At 39.4% G+C, this 17,172-nt stretch overlaps 1 protein-coding gene across 2 annotated transcripts; it reads left to right on the top strand.

The window, feature by feature from the left end:
* Positions 1-548: 548 nt before the first annotated feature.
* SLC32A1 (solute carrier family 32 member 1) lies at positions 549-16,747 on the top strand. Of its 2 annotated transcripts, XM_072112148.1 has the most exons (3): positions 549-630; positions 4,397-5,059; positions 14,665-16,747. In XM_072112148.1, the coding sequence occupies exons 2-3, from the start codon at positions 4,691-4,693 to the stop codon at positions 15,850-15,852; spliced, it is 1,557 nt and encodes a 518-aa protein (XP_071968249.1). In that variant the 5' UTR covers positions 549-630; positions 4,397-4,690; the 3' UTR covers positions 15,853-16,747. The 2 variants fall into 2 exon arrangements, with proteins under 2 accessions (XP_071968249.1, XP_071968248.1); XM_072112147.1 differs by lacking the exon at positions 549-630 and having other exon boundaries at positions 4,266-5,059.
* Positions 16,748-17,172: the final 425 nt, after the last annotated feature.

Genomic DNA, 17,172 nt, shown 5'->3' with positions numbered 1-17,172 from the left:
CAGCCAGGTTCTATCTATTCATACACCTTGCAGCTGACTGGACTCATATTACAAGCTGCACAATATCCAGCCTCATGCCATACACAGATAATACACAGATAATCCTCATACACAGCCGTATGTTTTATATTACTGGATATATAATAGAGTGCAAGCTCTTGTGTGTTCTTTGTTTCATCTGACTATGAGCTTGCTCTGTAATATTTCCCCCATGATCTGTAAAGCGCTGCAGAATATAGAAATAATAATAGATTTCTTATTATTATAATCCAACTAAAGGTCCCAAAGTGCAAACAGATTAGAATCTGTAATATAGTAGCACTAATGCCCCCCAGTCCATTATATCCCTGATCATGGGTGAGGCATGTCCAGAAGATTAATTGTGAATTATGATGTTACCCTATAGTGGTGAAGGAAGCAATATAGAGGGAGACTGGAGATAAGGGTGATTGATCATGTACTTTGATGGTGGGCAGTAAGTAGAGTTGAGGAGGCGGTGCACCTGCCCTGTGTGAGGGGTATATAAGTGGCACACTGGGCTGTGTATATGCTGAGATAGATGATGGAGGCTCAGCAGCAGTGCTCCCTGCAGGCTGCATGTGCTGCTCAGGAGGACATGACACCAGCTAGGTAAAGGGAGGCTCCGGATTCTTCACTGTCTCTATGGGCTCAGCACATGGCTTTCCCACTCAGCTCTGCTCCTCATCCTCCTGTGTCCTTCCTCTGTCCTCCATGTGCATGTATTAGCCCCACTCACTGACTCATCCCCTGTGTCTGGTGAGAAGCTTCTCCTCACATGTCTTCTTCTTTCTGCCTGTTTTTCATATCTTTCTAGAAAGATTTCTCTCCCCCTTACATTTTCTCTTCTGTCTTTCTCTTTTTTCTCTTCTGCTACAACTACTTTTTCCTCTTCTCCTTCTTCCCTTCCGTCTTTTTCTTTTTTCTTCCCTTCTTTGTTTCTCTCTCTACTTTCTTCACTCTTCTTTCTTATTTCTCCTCTCCCTCATTTATTGTCTCTCTCCTTTCTTCTCTTCTACATTGCATCCCCTTTTCTTTCTTACCCCTACCTACTCTTCTCTCCACATTCCTATTGCTCCTTTTACTCTTCTATTTTCTTAATCTCTCACTTTCTACAATCTCTTCTCTTTAGTTTCTTCACTGCGTCTTTTCTCTTACCCTCTCACTTTCCTTCCTGTTCTTCTATAGTATATCTCTCCTTCCTCTTTTCTTCCCCATTTCTTTCTGTAGGCATCTCAGTAGTTATTGCTCTTTTGCTCTACCTCTTCCTTGTGTATGCCTTTATCTCTTCTTCCTCTCTTTCCTCATTTTACTCTTTCTATCCCTCCTCTTTATGTCTGTAACCTTCTCCTCTTTACATCAGTCTGCTTCTATCTCTCCTTCTCTCTTCATCATCTCTCTGTCTACTTCTCTTTCCTCTTTGTATGACCTGTTCTATATCTCTGTATCTTTTTTCCTTAGCTTCTATTTTATCTTATTTTTCTCACATATCTTCTGTATTCTCTTCCTCTTTACTTCTCTCCTCCAATGTCTTTCTTCTCTCTTTAGTTGTATCCTTCTTCTTCACCAAATACTGTAATGAATATTCTTTAATTCGAGATTTTATACCCGATCTCTCAATAGACCCTTTCTCCAATGTCTCCGTGCAGCTTCTGTATGTGTAGAAAATCCTTCTCAGCACAACCTATCCTGGAAGAGGCGTCTGAACACTCATCTATAGTTACTAAAATCGCAGGCATCCTTCTCCCCTCCATATGTGGCTGCAAACCCGACAGAATAAAATCCTAATATTATTCGGCTCCTATTGATCAATGAATCAGAAATCCACTTTAAATGATTGTATAATAGATGCATAGATAGGGAGATAGATAGATAGATAGATAGATAGATAGATAGATAGATAGATAGATAGATAGATAGATAGATAGATAGATAGATAGATAGATAGATAGATAGAAAAATAGATAGATAGAAATATTGAAAGATACATAGATAGATCGACAGTCACTGGATAGATAGAGATATATGATATGCTAATTAAGTTAAAAGAGATAGATAATAAATAGCCTGCTTTAATATGTTATAGTGGTAAATAGCAATATATATATATATATATATATATATATATATATATATATATAGCTACATAGATAGATAGATATCAAATAGATATGTCTGTGTAATACTGTAAAATAGCAATATATATATATATATATATATATATATATATATGTATATACTATATATATCTATACATATAATATATATATATATACATTGCTATTTTAACTGTAATATTACACAGACATATCTATTTGATATCTATCTATGTAGCTCATGTTTTTTATACTAGAAATATCCCTCAGGTCCTCCAGACAATAATATTGTTGCCCTCTCAGTTTAGCACTGAGCTCTCCTCTGTGTATTGTCTCTTATAACAGATTCACAATCCAGGGCACATGTAGGAAATGTCACAGCTATTTACACAGACCTCTCTCCTGTGATCTGACTCTCACAGCACTTCATATTTTTTAATTTAATTTTTTTGTTTATTTAGTATTTGTTTTACATCTACAATACATTGTATTCCTTTTCATTCACATAATATATGTTTTTTCTCCTTATTTCGTTCTTTTACTTTGTAAATTAAATATACCGATTTTTCACTTCACATTGGAAGCAAAGAATTCTAAAAATACAACATTTACAATACATCCCCTGTAGGATCATCTGGAATTCCCTACTCAGGAAAAAATAATGTGATATTAGCAGACAAATGTTGACCTATTTGTGCAGTGAGATGTAAGCATCTGATTTCTAAAGGAGGGATCCAGCATGTCATATCCAGTTATACACACCACAAAATCCAGCCCAAATATTCCTTATCCCTGAGCCGTCCACATACCCCAAAGCCCTTATGTCACCCATGCTCTGCATACTAACTGCAGCGTGTGCACATGGCTTTATATGTGCCCACTATTCTGCGACCGAGGAAGAAGAGCGGAGGAAGAGGATCACTAATGTACATACTATATATAAAATAGTGTATATATATACAACCAGGTTATGCAGCCAGGGATTTCTAGAAAAAATCTTAACATAATCATAATAATAAGCAAAATCTAATATATATCGATATATTTTTCACCTCTGTGTGTGTATTTCTATCTGTCATCGAATTTCTTCCTTCCTTTTTTATTTTTCTCTCGTCTTATCTACCTTCATTTTTTCGTCTTTCTCGTTTCTTTATTTTCTTCCATGTTTTTTTGTTCTTTTCTTATTCCTTTCTATATTTCTAGATCAATCTATCGTCCTATCTCCATTTATTCATGTGCCTATTTATAAAGAGAAATGTCTATTTTGTAGATGCATCTTTACATAGTTCTGTTACATCAACTTATCTATGAACATATCTATCCACCTGTAATAATATGTATATATATATATATATATATATATATATATATATATATATATATATATATATATATATGTGTGTGTGTGTGTGTGTGTAAGTTCTAGAGTATACATGATAAATATAGACAAATATACAATTTGGACACATTGGTTGCCAACATTATGACTCCAGGTCCCAGTCTTTTTGCAGCATTACTTCCCCCAGTAATAAAGCCTTAGAAGGAAATTACAAGTGATTTTCCAGTGAATAGAAACAAATCGTTGAGTGTTTTCTGCTGCTTGGATCGTCAGGATTCTTGCACTTCCATTTGCTTGTAGATAAATAGATTAATTATCATGACTTTAGAATGAAATTTCCATATAAGTGAGTGTCACCTAATCCAGGGTGCGCAGTGGGTGGTGCAGATGTGGGTGCAATGTGATTTGTAGTACAGAGTTGGTGCAGGTGGATACAGGAGGTCTCCAAGGGTAAAGGATGAGCTATGGCTTATGTTGGAGAGATGGTTGAGAGCACTGAAGGTCATGCATGGTGGCAAGATGATGGTGCACTTTGCATTAATGGAAAATACCACTGAGGTTGATCAACTGAAGACTGATGAAGGTTGGGTTTGCAAAATAAGGAATTCTGGGGAAATGTTGGGAGGAGTAGTAGAATAATGGTGGAAGGTTGGATATGACTACTGCATGGGGTGACAGGATGGGAGGCTTAAAGTGTTGGAAGGCTGGGATTGTGCAATACAATTGGTGACAAAAGGGGTGGGGGTGAACATCTAGACCCTCCCCCAGATATGCAGCAGTCATGCAGACACCCTCATTCCCTTAACCCTCCCCCCCATCAAAATTTTTCCCAATCTCCACTGGCTGGATGAGTGTTGTAGCTGTAGATATTCTTTGACCGTGCTCAGCACAATACTAACATACTGCATCCCCCCTCCCTATCTCCATCACCCACCCACCACAGGATTTGCATTGGGCTCCTATTCCACTGAGGAAAGTACACACAGAAGAAGTGTCCACCAAGTTTCTATTAATATCATCAGCCCTCATCATTTCCAAGCCAAAGCACAAAGACAAAAAGATCATGGCGATACCTAGGTCCTAGGAGAACCTAATTACCTTTGCAGAAGGTGTCATGCTGAGGGGGGCTCTTGGGTGGAGAAGAACCAGCCTGAACAAGTGGAGGTAACAGTCTACGAGATACCTGCAGACCAAGAAGGAGGACATTCCTGATCTTGTCGGGTCTTGACAAGCCAACATGGCTACCATGATAAGGAACAAACTGTCCAATGTGGCCACCTCTGTGTCCAACAAGTCCCAGGCCAAGGTTAGTGGAATGTTTGCCAGGATGGGCTTCCAGGCGGCCACTGATGAAGAAGCGCTTGGGTTTGCTCATTGTGATGACCTGGACATGGAACACAGGCAAGGTCTTCAGATGGACATCCTGAAGACCGAAGTGTCCCCTGGAGATGCCCCTGCCGAAGGAGATATCCATTACCAAAGAGATGGCACAGGACCCCCTTCTTCTGCTTCAAAAGATGAAGGACTATGCTCTGAGCTCTCCACGGGTGAAAAACCCAAAATCACAGCATGGGAAGCTGGCTGGAATGTCACCAATGCCATCCAGGTAAGAGATTTTATTTATAAACATCTATCACCATAGCATTTTAGATTAAGACTGGATCATAGATGATGGTGGACATCACATAAGGCTTCCAGATCTTCTATGATATCACTGATTGTTGAGGTCATTTTTCCAAGGTCAAAAAATCCAAGCCTGTAGTAAGACCAGTCTTCACTATAGAGCCCCATAGCCCCTCCCTGTAAAATAATGTTCTCCATCCAGCACTAAAGGTTAAATCTTACCTACAAGTATGACATATCCCCTAGGAGAGATAATCCCAATTACGCATGGGTCAGGGGCTCTCAATAGGGATTCTGTGCGGAGAGCATTTCATTTACCTCTGTGTTACTAAATTACTATACATAAGGGGGGGAGTAACAGTATATAGGGGCAAGAAGACCCCAAGCCTAAACCTAATATGGAGAAGATCCAATATGGATATACATAGATAGATACTTACATATTAAAAATGGATTATTACCTACAACTATAGTACAGATTGATAGAAATATATAGATGACATTTATATTTTCGTTAGTCACTAATTAGACACAACTAACTAGTATATACAAATTGTCTATATTTATGTAACACGTTAGAAATTTCGATGGTTAAGGATGGATTTCGTGTTATTTCTATGACACTCTGAATTCTTTCACTTACGATCCTATTTTGGATCGAAAAACCAGCAACATTTTGCAAAGTCGCAATTCTGTAGTTGCTAATATTAAATTCCCTTTCAGAATTAGAAATTAGCAGTCACTTTATATCCAGTTTTTTTGTCTTTATCACATTTTTATTTACAGTTCAGATCTGTATTCTATTATCTATCAATTTTTCAATCTAAGAAAACAAAACTCTGAAATTGACGCAAATTCATATAAATCTCCATGTCCTGTATGTAGAATGATAATGTTCCCATCTCCTCTTCTGAATACATGAAGCAAGGCTACAAATTACCGATTATGTTACCATCCTGCCCAGTATTCGGGTCATAACATAAAGATTATGGCACAAAAATTAGACACAATTTTAAGAAAAAATTGTATTTTTTTAAATAAATTAGAATTGTATTAGGTGAAGACTGAGCCTAAGATGGGAAATGGGAAAGATGGCAGCTGCGAATACCTCTACACGGCAGAATAGGGCAAGCTGGGCACTTTTTCCCCTGGACATTACCGCCCCCTAGTGGAAGAGATTGACACTACAGTCTTGGCCTGTTAAAGATGTTTTTGAAGGGGACCAGTGAGTTGGGTTTTACTCCTTTATCTATCTATCTATCTATCTATCTATCTATCTATCTATCTATCTATCTATCTATCTATCTATCTATCTATCTATCTATCTCTATCTATCTATCTATCTATCTATCTATCTATCTATCTATCTATATCTATCTATCTATCTATCTATCTATCTATTATCTATCTATCTATCTATCTATCTATCTATCTATCTATTATCTATCTATCTATTATCTATCTGTATATCCATCTTTAGTTTTTACTATATATATATATATATTTATGAACATATGGGCATATATATATAATTTGTATTGTTTATAGTGTAGTGTTATAATAGATAGAATCCGTTATATGCTTATATATGAAAATATATGTAGAGGTTCAGTGTCAAGGGCTCAGCTCAGGCTCAGGTCCATTTACCACTAGGGAACAAAATGAATCTTCTATACACTGTTACTGTTCTAGATCGAACTCCTGTAGAACCATAAGCCTTGGATGTCCGGTTCTTTGTGACCTCTGGGGACTTGCTTACACCTTATTTAATTCTATGGCAGAACAATTATTTCAGAATTTCCTCATCCGCATTTGGCTACTTACAAAAAAAAAGTGGATTAACTCAAACTATAATTATATGTGTAAAGTATATAATATTCTGTGAATGATCCATTATAACTAAGAATCTGTGACTGTGCAGTAAAACAAACAATATATATAGGAATAGTAACGTCTAGTGTCCTCCATCAGTCTAACGCTCCAGTTCTCCCCTTGTATTATCTCACCAAGACGTGACATGAATGGGTTGTCCAAACCTTTCAGTCCCGGCCCATAGTCCATATTAGGAAATGTAACATCATAGGGGGTTGTCCTTCTGGTGACTTATTGAGGCCCCACTGGGACATGCAGGCCACAGTATAAGTCCCCGTATACAGGTGATGATATTCAATACAATGTTCTACATATCTGGTGTCACCTTTATTTTATGGGCTTTTCCGTGGATTCTATTTTTAGCCTTTTCCGTAGAAGCTGATTGGATTCTTAGTAGAGTGGCCATGGCCATTATATTCCCTTCATACCGTTACATAGGGTTGTAATTATTATCACTTTTTTCACTTTAGGTTGGTGTCCTTTTAATTAAGGTGAATCCGTGGATGTTAAAAGAGAAAACAAGTTAGATTTTTTTAAAAATAGCTCTAGATGCAGGCAAAATCTATAAAATTATACCTTAGTTATAGTCACCAAGAAGTTCCTCAACTGTTCCAGCACCTCCAGTTGTCAGTGGTGATGTCGTGCTGACTATTCACATGTGACCACAGCAGCCAATCACTGGCTTTAGCACAGTTGTCACATGACCCTTTATTCCCACAAAGACAAGATTCTTAAATTAACTCAGGATAACAAAATAACACATTCTCTATTTCACTGTTATTAACAAAAATACAGCATATTATCCGGGATCCGACCGTAAATCTTCTGGTCATTATGGTCGGGCCGGGGAGATATATTTCATGAATAGCTTCTCCTTTCTGCTTCTCCTCTCTGCCTTCTGCCCCTGCCCCTCCATTGCAAGACAAGCTCAGACACTTCATTCCGGCAAGCTGTGTGTGTGCATAGAGTTAATCTACAAGCTACAGACATGATAAGGAGGAATAGTTATCATACGCTAGCGCTCATGACCCCCGTAGCCCTGCTCTTTTGCAGCCCAGCCTCTTGATGTATCTGGCGGGGTTCTGCGCAGCGTTTATATCTACGCCAGGCCAAGCCTGCCATTTAAATAAACGCAGCCGTCGAATTTGAAAATTTGCAGGCTGCAGTGAGTGCGCAGGCCTGGGGACAGTAACACCCTGCGCCGGCCCACTGGCTGGCTGTGCCCTCAGCTCAGCTGGCCACGCCCCCACTTCACACCCCACTGAGTGGGGGTAAATAACCACAAGTGCTAGCAATAAGCTAGCATTTGCAATTATTTCAGGGCTTCTACGCCACTAACGTGGTGCCTAGGCCCTGATAAATATCCCCCTTGGTCTTTATCCAGTGGAAGGAGGCACTCTTTGTGTGTTATAACTGAGATGTAGCAGAGCTGAAGTGTGTCATTGTGTGTTATATGCATGTCATGGATCTCATCATCTCTCTTTCTATGTGTTAGATACTAGTAGAATGCTCAGAAGGTAAATGAAAGTGTAGATAAACCTTGTACCCTGATAATATAAGCACATTATCAGCACACATCATCTCATAGTACAGAGGGATCATGAAGTGTCTGCTTAGAGAGTCCCTGCTCACACTCTGGCATCTTACACTGACCATTACTGAGTGATAGGAGCTAAAACTGCAATAAAACTTTCTTTTCTGGGCAAACCCCTTTAAAGCCCGTGATCAATCATCAAAGCAGGAGCACTTTAAGAGTAAAATGGCCGCTGTTGAGTGGTACTGTGGTGTCTAAGGATTTAGATGACTGGTTTAAGTTGATTTGTTAATGTATGGCATTCCTTGCTTTGTATCCATTTGAAAAACCCTGACCAATACAATAGTATATATATATATCTTCTTCTTCAGACTAAGCTACTTAAACTTAATAGTACCATTGTATGAGGTCTGATGTATTGTAGGGTTGTGGGATACATCGGAACCTAAAATCTAGAATATATTTCAGATATAATTTATGGTATAATTTATAATAAATGTAATGGGTTGTAGTGATCTTGATACCCTTTCCAGGGGCATAACTACAGTCAAAGCATCCAAAGCAGCTGCTATGGGGCCCACAGTGTCAGGGGGCCCCAGCATCCGACCTGACACACTAAAGAATAGAGGATTTGCACTATTATATACATACCACGCTGCACATTGTACAGTATAATGTGTACAGAACAGTGCACATCTTCCACAGTATACAGCTACTGGGGCAGATCTGTGTAAGTGTATAAATGTATATATCAGTGCGTAAATGTGTGTGCATAAGTGTATAAATGTTTGAGTATACAAATATGTATATTTTCAGTGGGGGTAAGGGGGTCACTGACCATTCCCCCATAAAGTAGGGGAATGTTGCAAATTTGGCACCAAATTTTATGCACCAAAATTTAGCAAATTGAAAGATAAAAGATGAGAGTCCTCAGTTGTTGATACTTTATTAGTGTTAACTCTTCTCCCTACATTGATTGCTCTGTTGTCTCATCAACCATAACATTACTGTGTGCATTTGTGTATGACAATGTTCCATTCAGATGTTGTCTTCTACCATGTCTGATGAAGAGACCCGAGTAGTCTCAAAAGTTAGCAATTTTCATCAACCAGTTTAGACAATAAAAGGTATCAAAAACTGAGGACTCTCAACTTTGATCTATTGGTGGTGAAAGTAGGATATGCAGGGCCCCATTGCAGACTTCTACATTTTTCCCCTTAAAAAATATACATCTATCTACATAGACATGTTTATACAAATACTCATATATACACACATTTATATACTTATAGACACACATTTATACACTCATGAGCACACATAATTATCCACTGGTATATACATTTAGACATTCATACATACTGTATATACATCTCTTATACACCCATAAAGTATATACACACATACAAAGTATGTACACATCCATAGATTTATGCACATATACAGCATATACACATAAAATTTACATACCTTAGAGTACATACATATTACACACCTATAGTATATATACATATTCTTAGTGAACAGTATATACACACTATATATACATATATATATATATATATATATATATATATATATATATATACATACAGTATAATCATATCATAGACACACATACTGCATATACATACATATAGCATCTACACACATACATACAGTATATACATCACATACATATGCATGCAGTATATGCACACCATATTATACAGACATACACAATATATACACACATACAGCATATACACACATACAGTTATACACTCATACACACATGTATGCATTGATTCCAGGAAGTCTTCATATAGAAACTCCTAGTCCTTCTCTCCTGATATCCTCTCACCTTAACTGGACATTTCTTATCTTTGCTGCCTGCTTAGCCATTTATTGTCAAGGATCACTGTTACATAGTTATCATGCTAAGTATCAAAAAATACAAATTGGTACTATGTTCACAAGCAATTATAAATATTAAATAAATTTTATTAGTTATATAGTTTTTGATACTTACATTTTGGGGCACAGGATTCTGCAGTGGCATTTGGATTTGGTGCCCATATCCTTAGCTCCCCCATCTGTTGGATTTGATAGTTATCATGCTGTACAATGTGCAACAAAACCTATATATAACAGTGCACATCCTCCATTTTTAGTGTGGCAGGTCGGGTGGCCGGGCCCCCTGACAACATGGCCCCGAAGCAGCTGCTATGGCTACTACCCCTGTATGTAACAGATGAACTATCTGAACTAGTAGATCATTCACATCTACATCTATACTTGCACAATAATAGAAAGGAGATGCCAGTAAGTGACACAGCACAAGCCTTGAAGACCTACTGTTTGTTGCAAGAATGGGGCCAGAAAATTAAGGACCTCTTTAGTTTTACTAATTCAAATCCAATAATGGACAAACATTTGTATGTTCTATATAGCCTTCCATTCCATTCCATTCCATTTTTTTGATACTGGAGGACACTATGTACAGTTTGCTCAGCTCTTCCTGCTCCATAACATGCTGCCTGCAGATAGGACACTATGTACAATCTGCTCAGCACATCCTGCTCTATAACATGCTGCCTGCAGATAGGACACTATGTACAATCTGATCAGCTCCTCCTGCTCTATAACATGCTGCCTGCAGATAGGACACTGTTCAATCTGCTCAGCTCCTCCTGCTCTATAACATGCTGCGTGCAGATAGGACACCAAGTACAATCTGTCCAGCTCCTACTGCTCTATAACATGCCTTCTGCAGATAGAACACTATGTACAATCTGCTCAGCTCCTCCTGCTCTATAACATGCTGCCTACAGATAGGACACTATGTGCAATCTGCTCATCTCTTCCTGCTCTATGACATGCTGCCTACAGACAGGACACTATGTACAATCTGCTCAGCTCCTTCTGCTCCATGACATGCTGCCTGCAGATAGGACTCTATGTGCAATCTGCTCAGCACATCCTTCTCTATAACATGCTGCCTGCAGATAGGACACTATGTACAATCTGATCAGCTCCTCCTGCTCTATAACATGCTGCCTGCAGATAGGACACTGTTCAATCTGCTCAGCTCCTCCTGCTCTATAACATGCTGCCTGCAGATAGGACACTAAGTACAATCTGTCCAGCTCCTACTGCTCTATAACATGCCTTCTGCAGATAGAACACTATGTACAATCTGCTCAGCTCCTCCTGCTCTATAACATACTGCTTGCGGATGTACGCTATGTATAATCTGCTCAGCTCCTCCTGCTCTATAACATGCTGCCTGCAGATAGGACACTATGTACAATCTGTTCAGCTCCTACTGCTCTATAACATGTCTCCTGCAGATAGGACACTATGTACAATCTGTTCAGCTCCTACTGCTCTATAACATGTCTCCTGCAGATAGAACACTATGTATAATCTGCTCAGCTTCTCCTGGTCCATAACCAAAATGAAGCCAGGAAATATTATACAATTAGTCATAAAGCTCTTATATGAACCTGTACCCCCCTCTTTAGCTATAGGTTGACTTTGTATTGCTCCATCACTGAGGCCATTTACGCTTTGATAAGAACTTCAGATAAGAATCATGTCTGTACATTATGCTATGGATATAGGGACACATTCTCAATAAATGAGGATTTCAGCACATTTAGAGCATGGATGAAGGAGATGTCGCTCTTCTGCCCCCTGCTGCTCTGGTAGAAACACTTCTGCTCCTGAAAACACTTTAGTTCCAGAGTGAAATCCTATCAGTTGTACATCTTTGGTCTTCTATACATCACATACTGGTTTATATACACGGAGAGTCAAAGGTCCCAGGACATGATGTTATTTTAGAAGTGAAATGAAATATGACTTATCTGATACCCCAGCAAGTAATGGGTGAGGATACTTATAGGTTATCTCCAGAACATGGTCGCCAACTTGAAAGCCACCATGTAGGATGAAGGGAAGGGTTTTCCAATGGGAAGGTGGTCAGAATAAGCTCCATGGATTCATAATGATTGGATCCATTGCCTTCAGCTTTGTGCATCCTGAGTTACGTTCCCGGTTCTTGTTGACAGGGGCGTAAGTGCAGTGGAAGCAGCCGTAGCAGCTACTATGGGGCCTGCAGTATCAGGGGCCCTGTCATCCGACCTGACACTAGAGAATGGAGGATGTGCACCATTGCACTTTGTACATCATAATATGGATATAACATATATGATGTATATATGCTGTATATGTGTGTATCTGTGATGTGTATAGGCTGCATGTGTATACGGTGTATACATAATGTATGTGTGTGTATATATGCTGTCTGTCTGTATATGGCACTGTATGTGTGTGTATATGTGATGTGTACAAGCTGTATGTGTATACGGTGTTTGGTGTATATATACAGTATGTGTATATATATGCTTTCTATATATGGCATTGTATGTGTGTGTATATGTGATGTGTATAAGCTGTATGTGTATACGGTGTATGGTGTGTATATACAGTATGTGTGTATATATGCTGTGTGTCTGTATATGGCATTGTATGTGTGTGTATATGTGATGTGTATATGCTGTATGTGTATATGGTGTATGTTGTGTATATCCAGTATATGTGTATATATTTAATGTCTGACTATATATAGCACTGTGTGTGTGTATATGTGATGTGTATATTCTCTATTTGTGTGGGTATGTGTGTGCGAGTGTAAATATGTGTATATGAAGATTTGTATGTTTATGTATATAGAAATGTGTGTATATATGAGTGTAATATGTATATTTTTTAAGTGGGAAGGGGGCCCCATTATGAAGTCCCTCCAGCCTCTCCTGGTTGTTACAACTTGATAATTTTTTGAACCACAAGAGATACTGCAAACCTGATTGCCACAAATGAGACAATTCTGGTCTTTTTTTTAGAAATGTTACATGACTTTCCTATAGGAAAAACTTGTTCTTTTTCCACAATGGCGGCTTTCAAGGTGGCGCATGTTCTGAATGTAGCCCAAAAGATAGTCCCCTCACCCATTACTTGCTGCGGTATTCAGATATGTCACTTTCCGTTTAGTTTCTATAACAGAAGTGTGTTCTGGCCTGTTCATCATATCCTACGTGTGATGTAGACTTGTATGGCCAGTTCTCATTTTGTATATAAGGAATTATTTTCTATAGAGGATGATAGGATTAAATGTACAATGTTATATGTCACTATTCAAGGAAAATAATGCGCTATTAATGTATATTATACTACGTGTACAGGTCTAAGTTTATGTACAGGCAGTCCCCGGGTTACATACAAGATAGGGACTGTAGGTTTGTTCTTAAGTTGAATTTGTATGTAAGTCGAAACTGTATATTTTATCATTGTAGTTCCCGACAATTTTTTTTTTTGCCCCAGTGACAATTGGAGTTTCAAATTTTTTTGCTGTAATAGGACCAAGAATTATCAATAAAGCTTCATTGCAGACAATTTTAAGCTGATTATTGCAGTCTGGGACTATTTTAAAGCATCCAGAGAGCTTCAACAGAGGTCACAGTGGGCAGAGGGGTCTGTCTGTAACTATGGGTTGTCTGTAAGTCGGGTGTCCTTAAGTAGGGGACCGCCTGTATTTCATAGTTCACAGTACAATAGGGATCCATATACCACATATTATCCTGAGTGAGGTCTTTATTAAAGGAAAATTACCATCAAACTCAAGCATGATAAACCAGGGACACTTACTCATAGATCCCGGCACCGTGACTGTGGTCATCATCCTATATGTGTTATCCCTGGTCTCCTAGCATCTAAAAATCATTGTTTAAAATTATGCTAATGAGCAAGAACTATAGCTTCACAGGCTGTTACACTGTGCAGGTGAAAGTCTCTCCCTCCCCCTGCACTCCCCTTCCCTCTATCTGCTTTAATTTCACACTAAAGGAGGGGGGAAGTGCTCCAGCACAGTGTAACAGCTTGTGAAGCCGTAGCACAGAGAGACGATGGTAATGACCTATAGGAACTTTGGAGCTATTTGCTGGTTAACCATTCTTGTTTTTGATAATAGATTTCTTTTACAGATATCACAAGTTATTATAACGGATATGTGATCATGTTACCTATACAAACTGTACAAGAGAATGATGTATAAATTTGCATTAGCGAAATCTATCCTTATGCTGTGTAGGATTTCCGTATTTCTTGGACCTCACCTCTGTTGTGCTTATATTTTACAGGGGATGTTCGTGTTGGGATTACCTTACGCAATTCTTCATGGCGGATATCTGGGACTGTTCCTCATTATTTTCGCTGCCGTTGTGTGTTGCTACACTGGAAAGATTCTCATTGCTTGCTTGTATGAAGAGAATGAAGATGGAGAGACTGTGAGAGTGAGGGACTCATATGTGGACATTGCCAATGCCTGCTGCGCACCGAGATTTCCTAAACTCGGGGGAAGGATTGTCAATGTGGCTCAAATTATCGAACTGGTCATGACGTGCATCCTTTATGTGGTGGTCAGTGGAAACTTGATGTACAACAGCTTCCCATCCCTACCAGTTTCTCAGAAGTCCTGGTCCATCATAGCCACCGCTGTGCTTCTACCGTGTGCGTTCCTCAAAAACCTTAAATCCGTCTCCAAATTCAGTTTGCTCTGCACCTTAGCCCATTTTGTCATTAACATCTTAGTGATCGCCTATTGTCTGTCCAGAGCCAGAGACTGGGCTTGGGACAAAGTGAAGTTTTACATAGATGTAAAGAAGTTCCCCATCTCCATAGGCATAATTGTCTTCAGCTACACCTCCCAGATCTTCCTGCCCTCTCTGGAAGGGAACATGCACAACCCCAAAGAATTCCACTGCATGATGAACTGGACCCACATCGCCGCCTGCATTCTCAAGGGGCTTTTTGCTCTGGTGGCTTATCTAACCTGGGCAGATGAAACCAAGGAGGTCATAACCGACAACCTACCCTCCACTATCAGGGCAGTGGTCAATCTCTTCTTGGTGTCCAAAGCCTTGCTGTCCTACCCACTGCCTTTCTTCGCCGCAGTAGAAGTCTTGGAAAGATCTCTTTTCCAGGAAGGAGCCAGGGCATTTTTCCCAAACTGTTACGGGGGAGACGGGAGACTGAAGTCTTGGGGCCTCACCCTCAGATGCGCCCTAGTTATTTTTACCTTGCTTATGGCCATCTACGTGCCCCACTTTGCTCTCTTGATGGGTCTCACCGGTAGCCTGACGGGAGCCGGTCTTTGCTTCTTGCTTCCAAGCCTCTTCCATCTTAAGCTCTTGTGGAGGAAGCTTCAGTGGCATCATGTCTTTTTCGATGTTTCCATTTTTGTCATTGGTTCTATCTGTAGCATTTCTGGATTTATACATTCTCTAGAGGGTCTAATAGAAGCTTTTAGGTACAATATAGAAGATTAATGCAAAGACAGTGAAGTTTGGGCATCGACGTCACTAAGAATTATGCATCAGTTTCTACTGACATCCTCATTTTGGCTCTACACATTAAGGCATTCGCTACCTTTAGATGGCGCCATCAATACATCGCCTCATTTTGTGTTGCTGGAACATCTGGTAGCCGAAAAACAAAAAAAAGCTAGAACTTGCTGGCTTCACGAGTTATGATTCCATTTTCTATTCCCACCCCCCTACCAAGAAAAGCTTACATAACAAATATCTGTATATGAATCAAAGGGAAAGATTTTATTTTTGTTATATTTATTTAGAGGTCTAATCTAATTTGGATAAATTATGGTGGATACAAATATATATATATAGAAAAGAGATTAAAAAACTTATCACAAAGGAAATTTATATTAAAGAGCCCCGTGTAAGAAAAGCCTGCATGCAACATGTCACTGCCCGCTCATTCATCCAGTCTGCTAGGCACACCACTACGGCACAATGTACCAGGGCTTCTTCATGTCATTCTTCCAACCCGTTTTTCATATTGGTTATCATTGTGAAAGTCACTGAGTCTGACAAGTAGCCGGGGTTCTGTGAACACGTTACTCGTGTCCTGGTTTTGCAAGCACAATTCAACCCAAAATGTCACAGTCCACCTTAGAAGCAGCAGATGTGAATGACTATTGAATATTTTTCTTCCAATGTGGGGTTCACCTAGAGGAGCAGATACACACACAAGGGGTTTGTACAGGGGTGGAAATTCATCATGTGCAGTTCTTTTCCAAAGTGCAAGGTTTGTTACCTGTGAGTGTGTGTATGTGTGACGTAACTGTGCTCACAGACAAGTGTATATCCTAAAATTCTATTGTGGTACCTTAATATATACAACAATAAAGAGAGATTCTCATGACTGCTTTGTGTCTCGCACAGTCACCTTAATTGTTGTCAAACATCCCCAACGGGGGGCCAACAGTGTATGGGGTCAGCTGGATACTAGGGACAGAGCTGGTTTCATGGTAGCACTAGTCCTAGTGTAGGCCTCATCCACACCCATCAGGATAAGTAGGGTGAGTATTCCTCTTTCTGAAGGCAAGCGGGCTGTCCTGTTGGCTAGCTGTAGTGCAATAGGTAGTCCTCTGGATGGTAGGAACCAGTACGTTAGCCGAGACCAACGGTCAGCTAGGCTTCATCAATATCCAGGGAGCTATGTCAGCTCTGCTGCATCTGCAGCACAGAATCAGCAGTTAATGTAACTCACACAGAAATCTCAGAACAGAGAGAATAATCCAGAACCCCAGATCGGAGTCTATACTTACTTTTGTCTCAGTCTCTGGA

Source organism: Engystomops pustulosus, chromosome 6 (assembly GCF_040894005.1).
Source record: "Engystomops pustulosus chromosome 6, aEngPut4.maternal, whole genome shotgun sequence".
Lineage (NCBI taxonomy): Eukaryota > Metazoa > Chordata > Amphibia > Anura > Leptodactylidae > Engystomops > Engystomops pustulosus.
The sequence above is the reverse complement of the archived record's forward strand: the minus strand, read 5'-3'. Positions and strand labels throughout refer to the sequence as shown.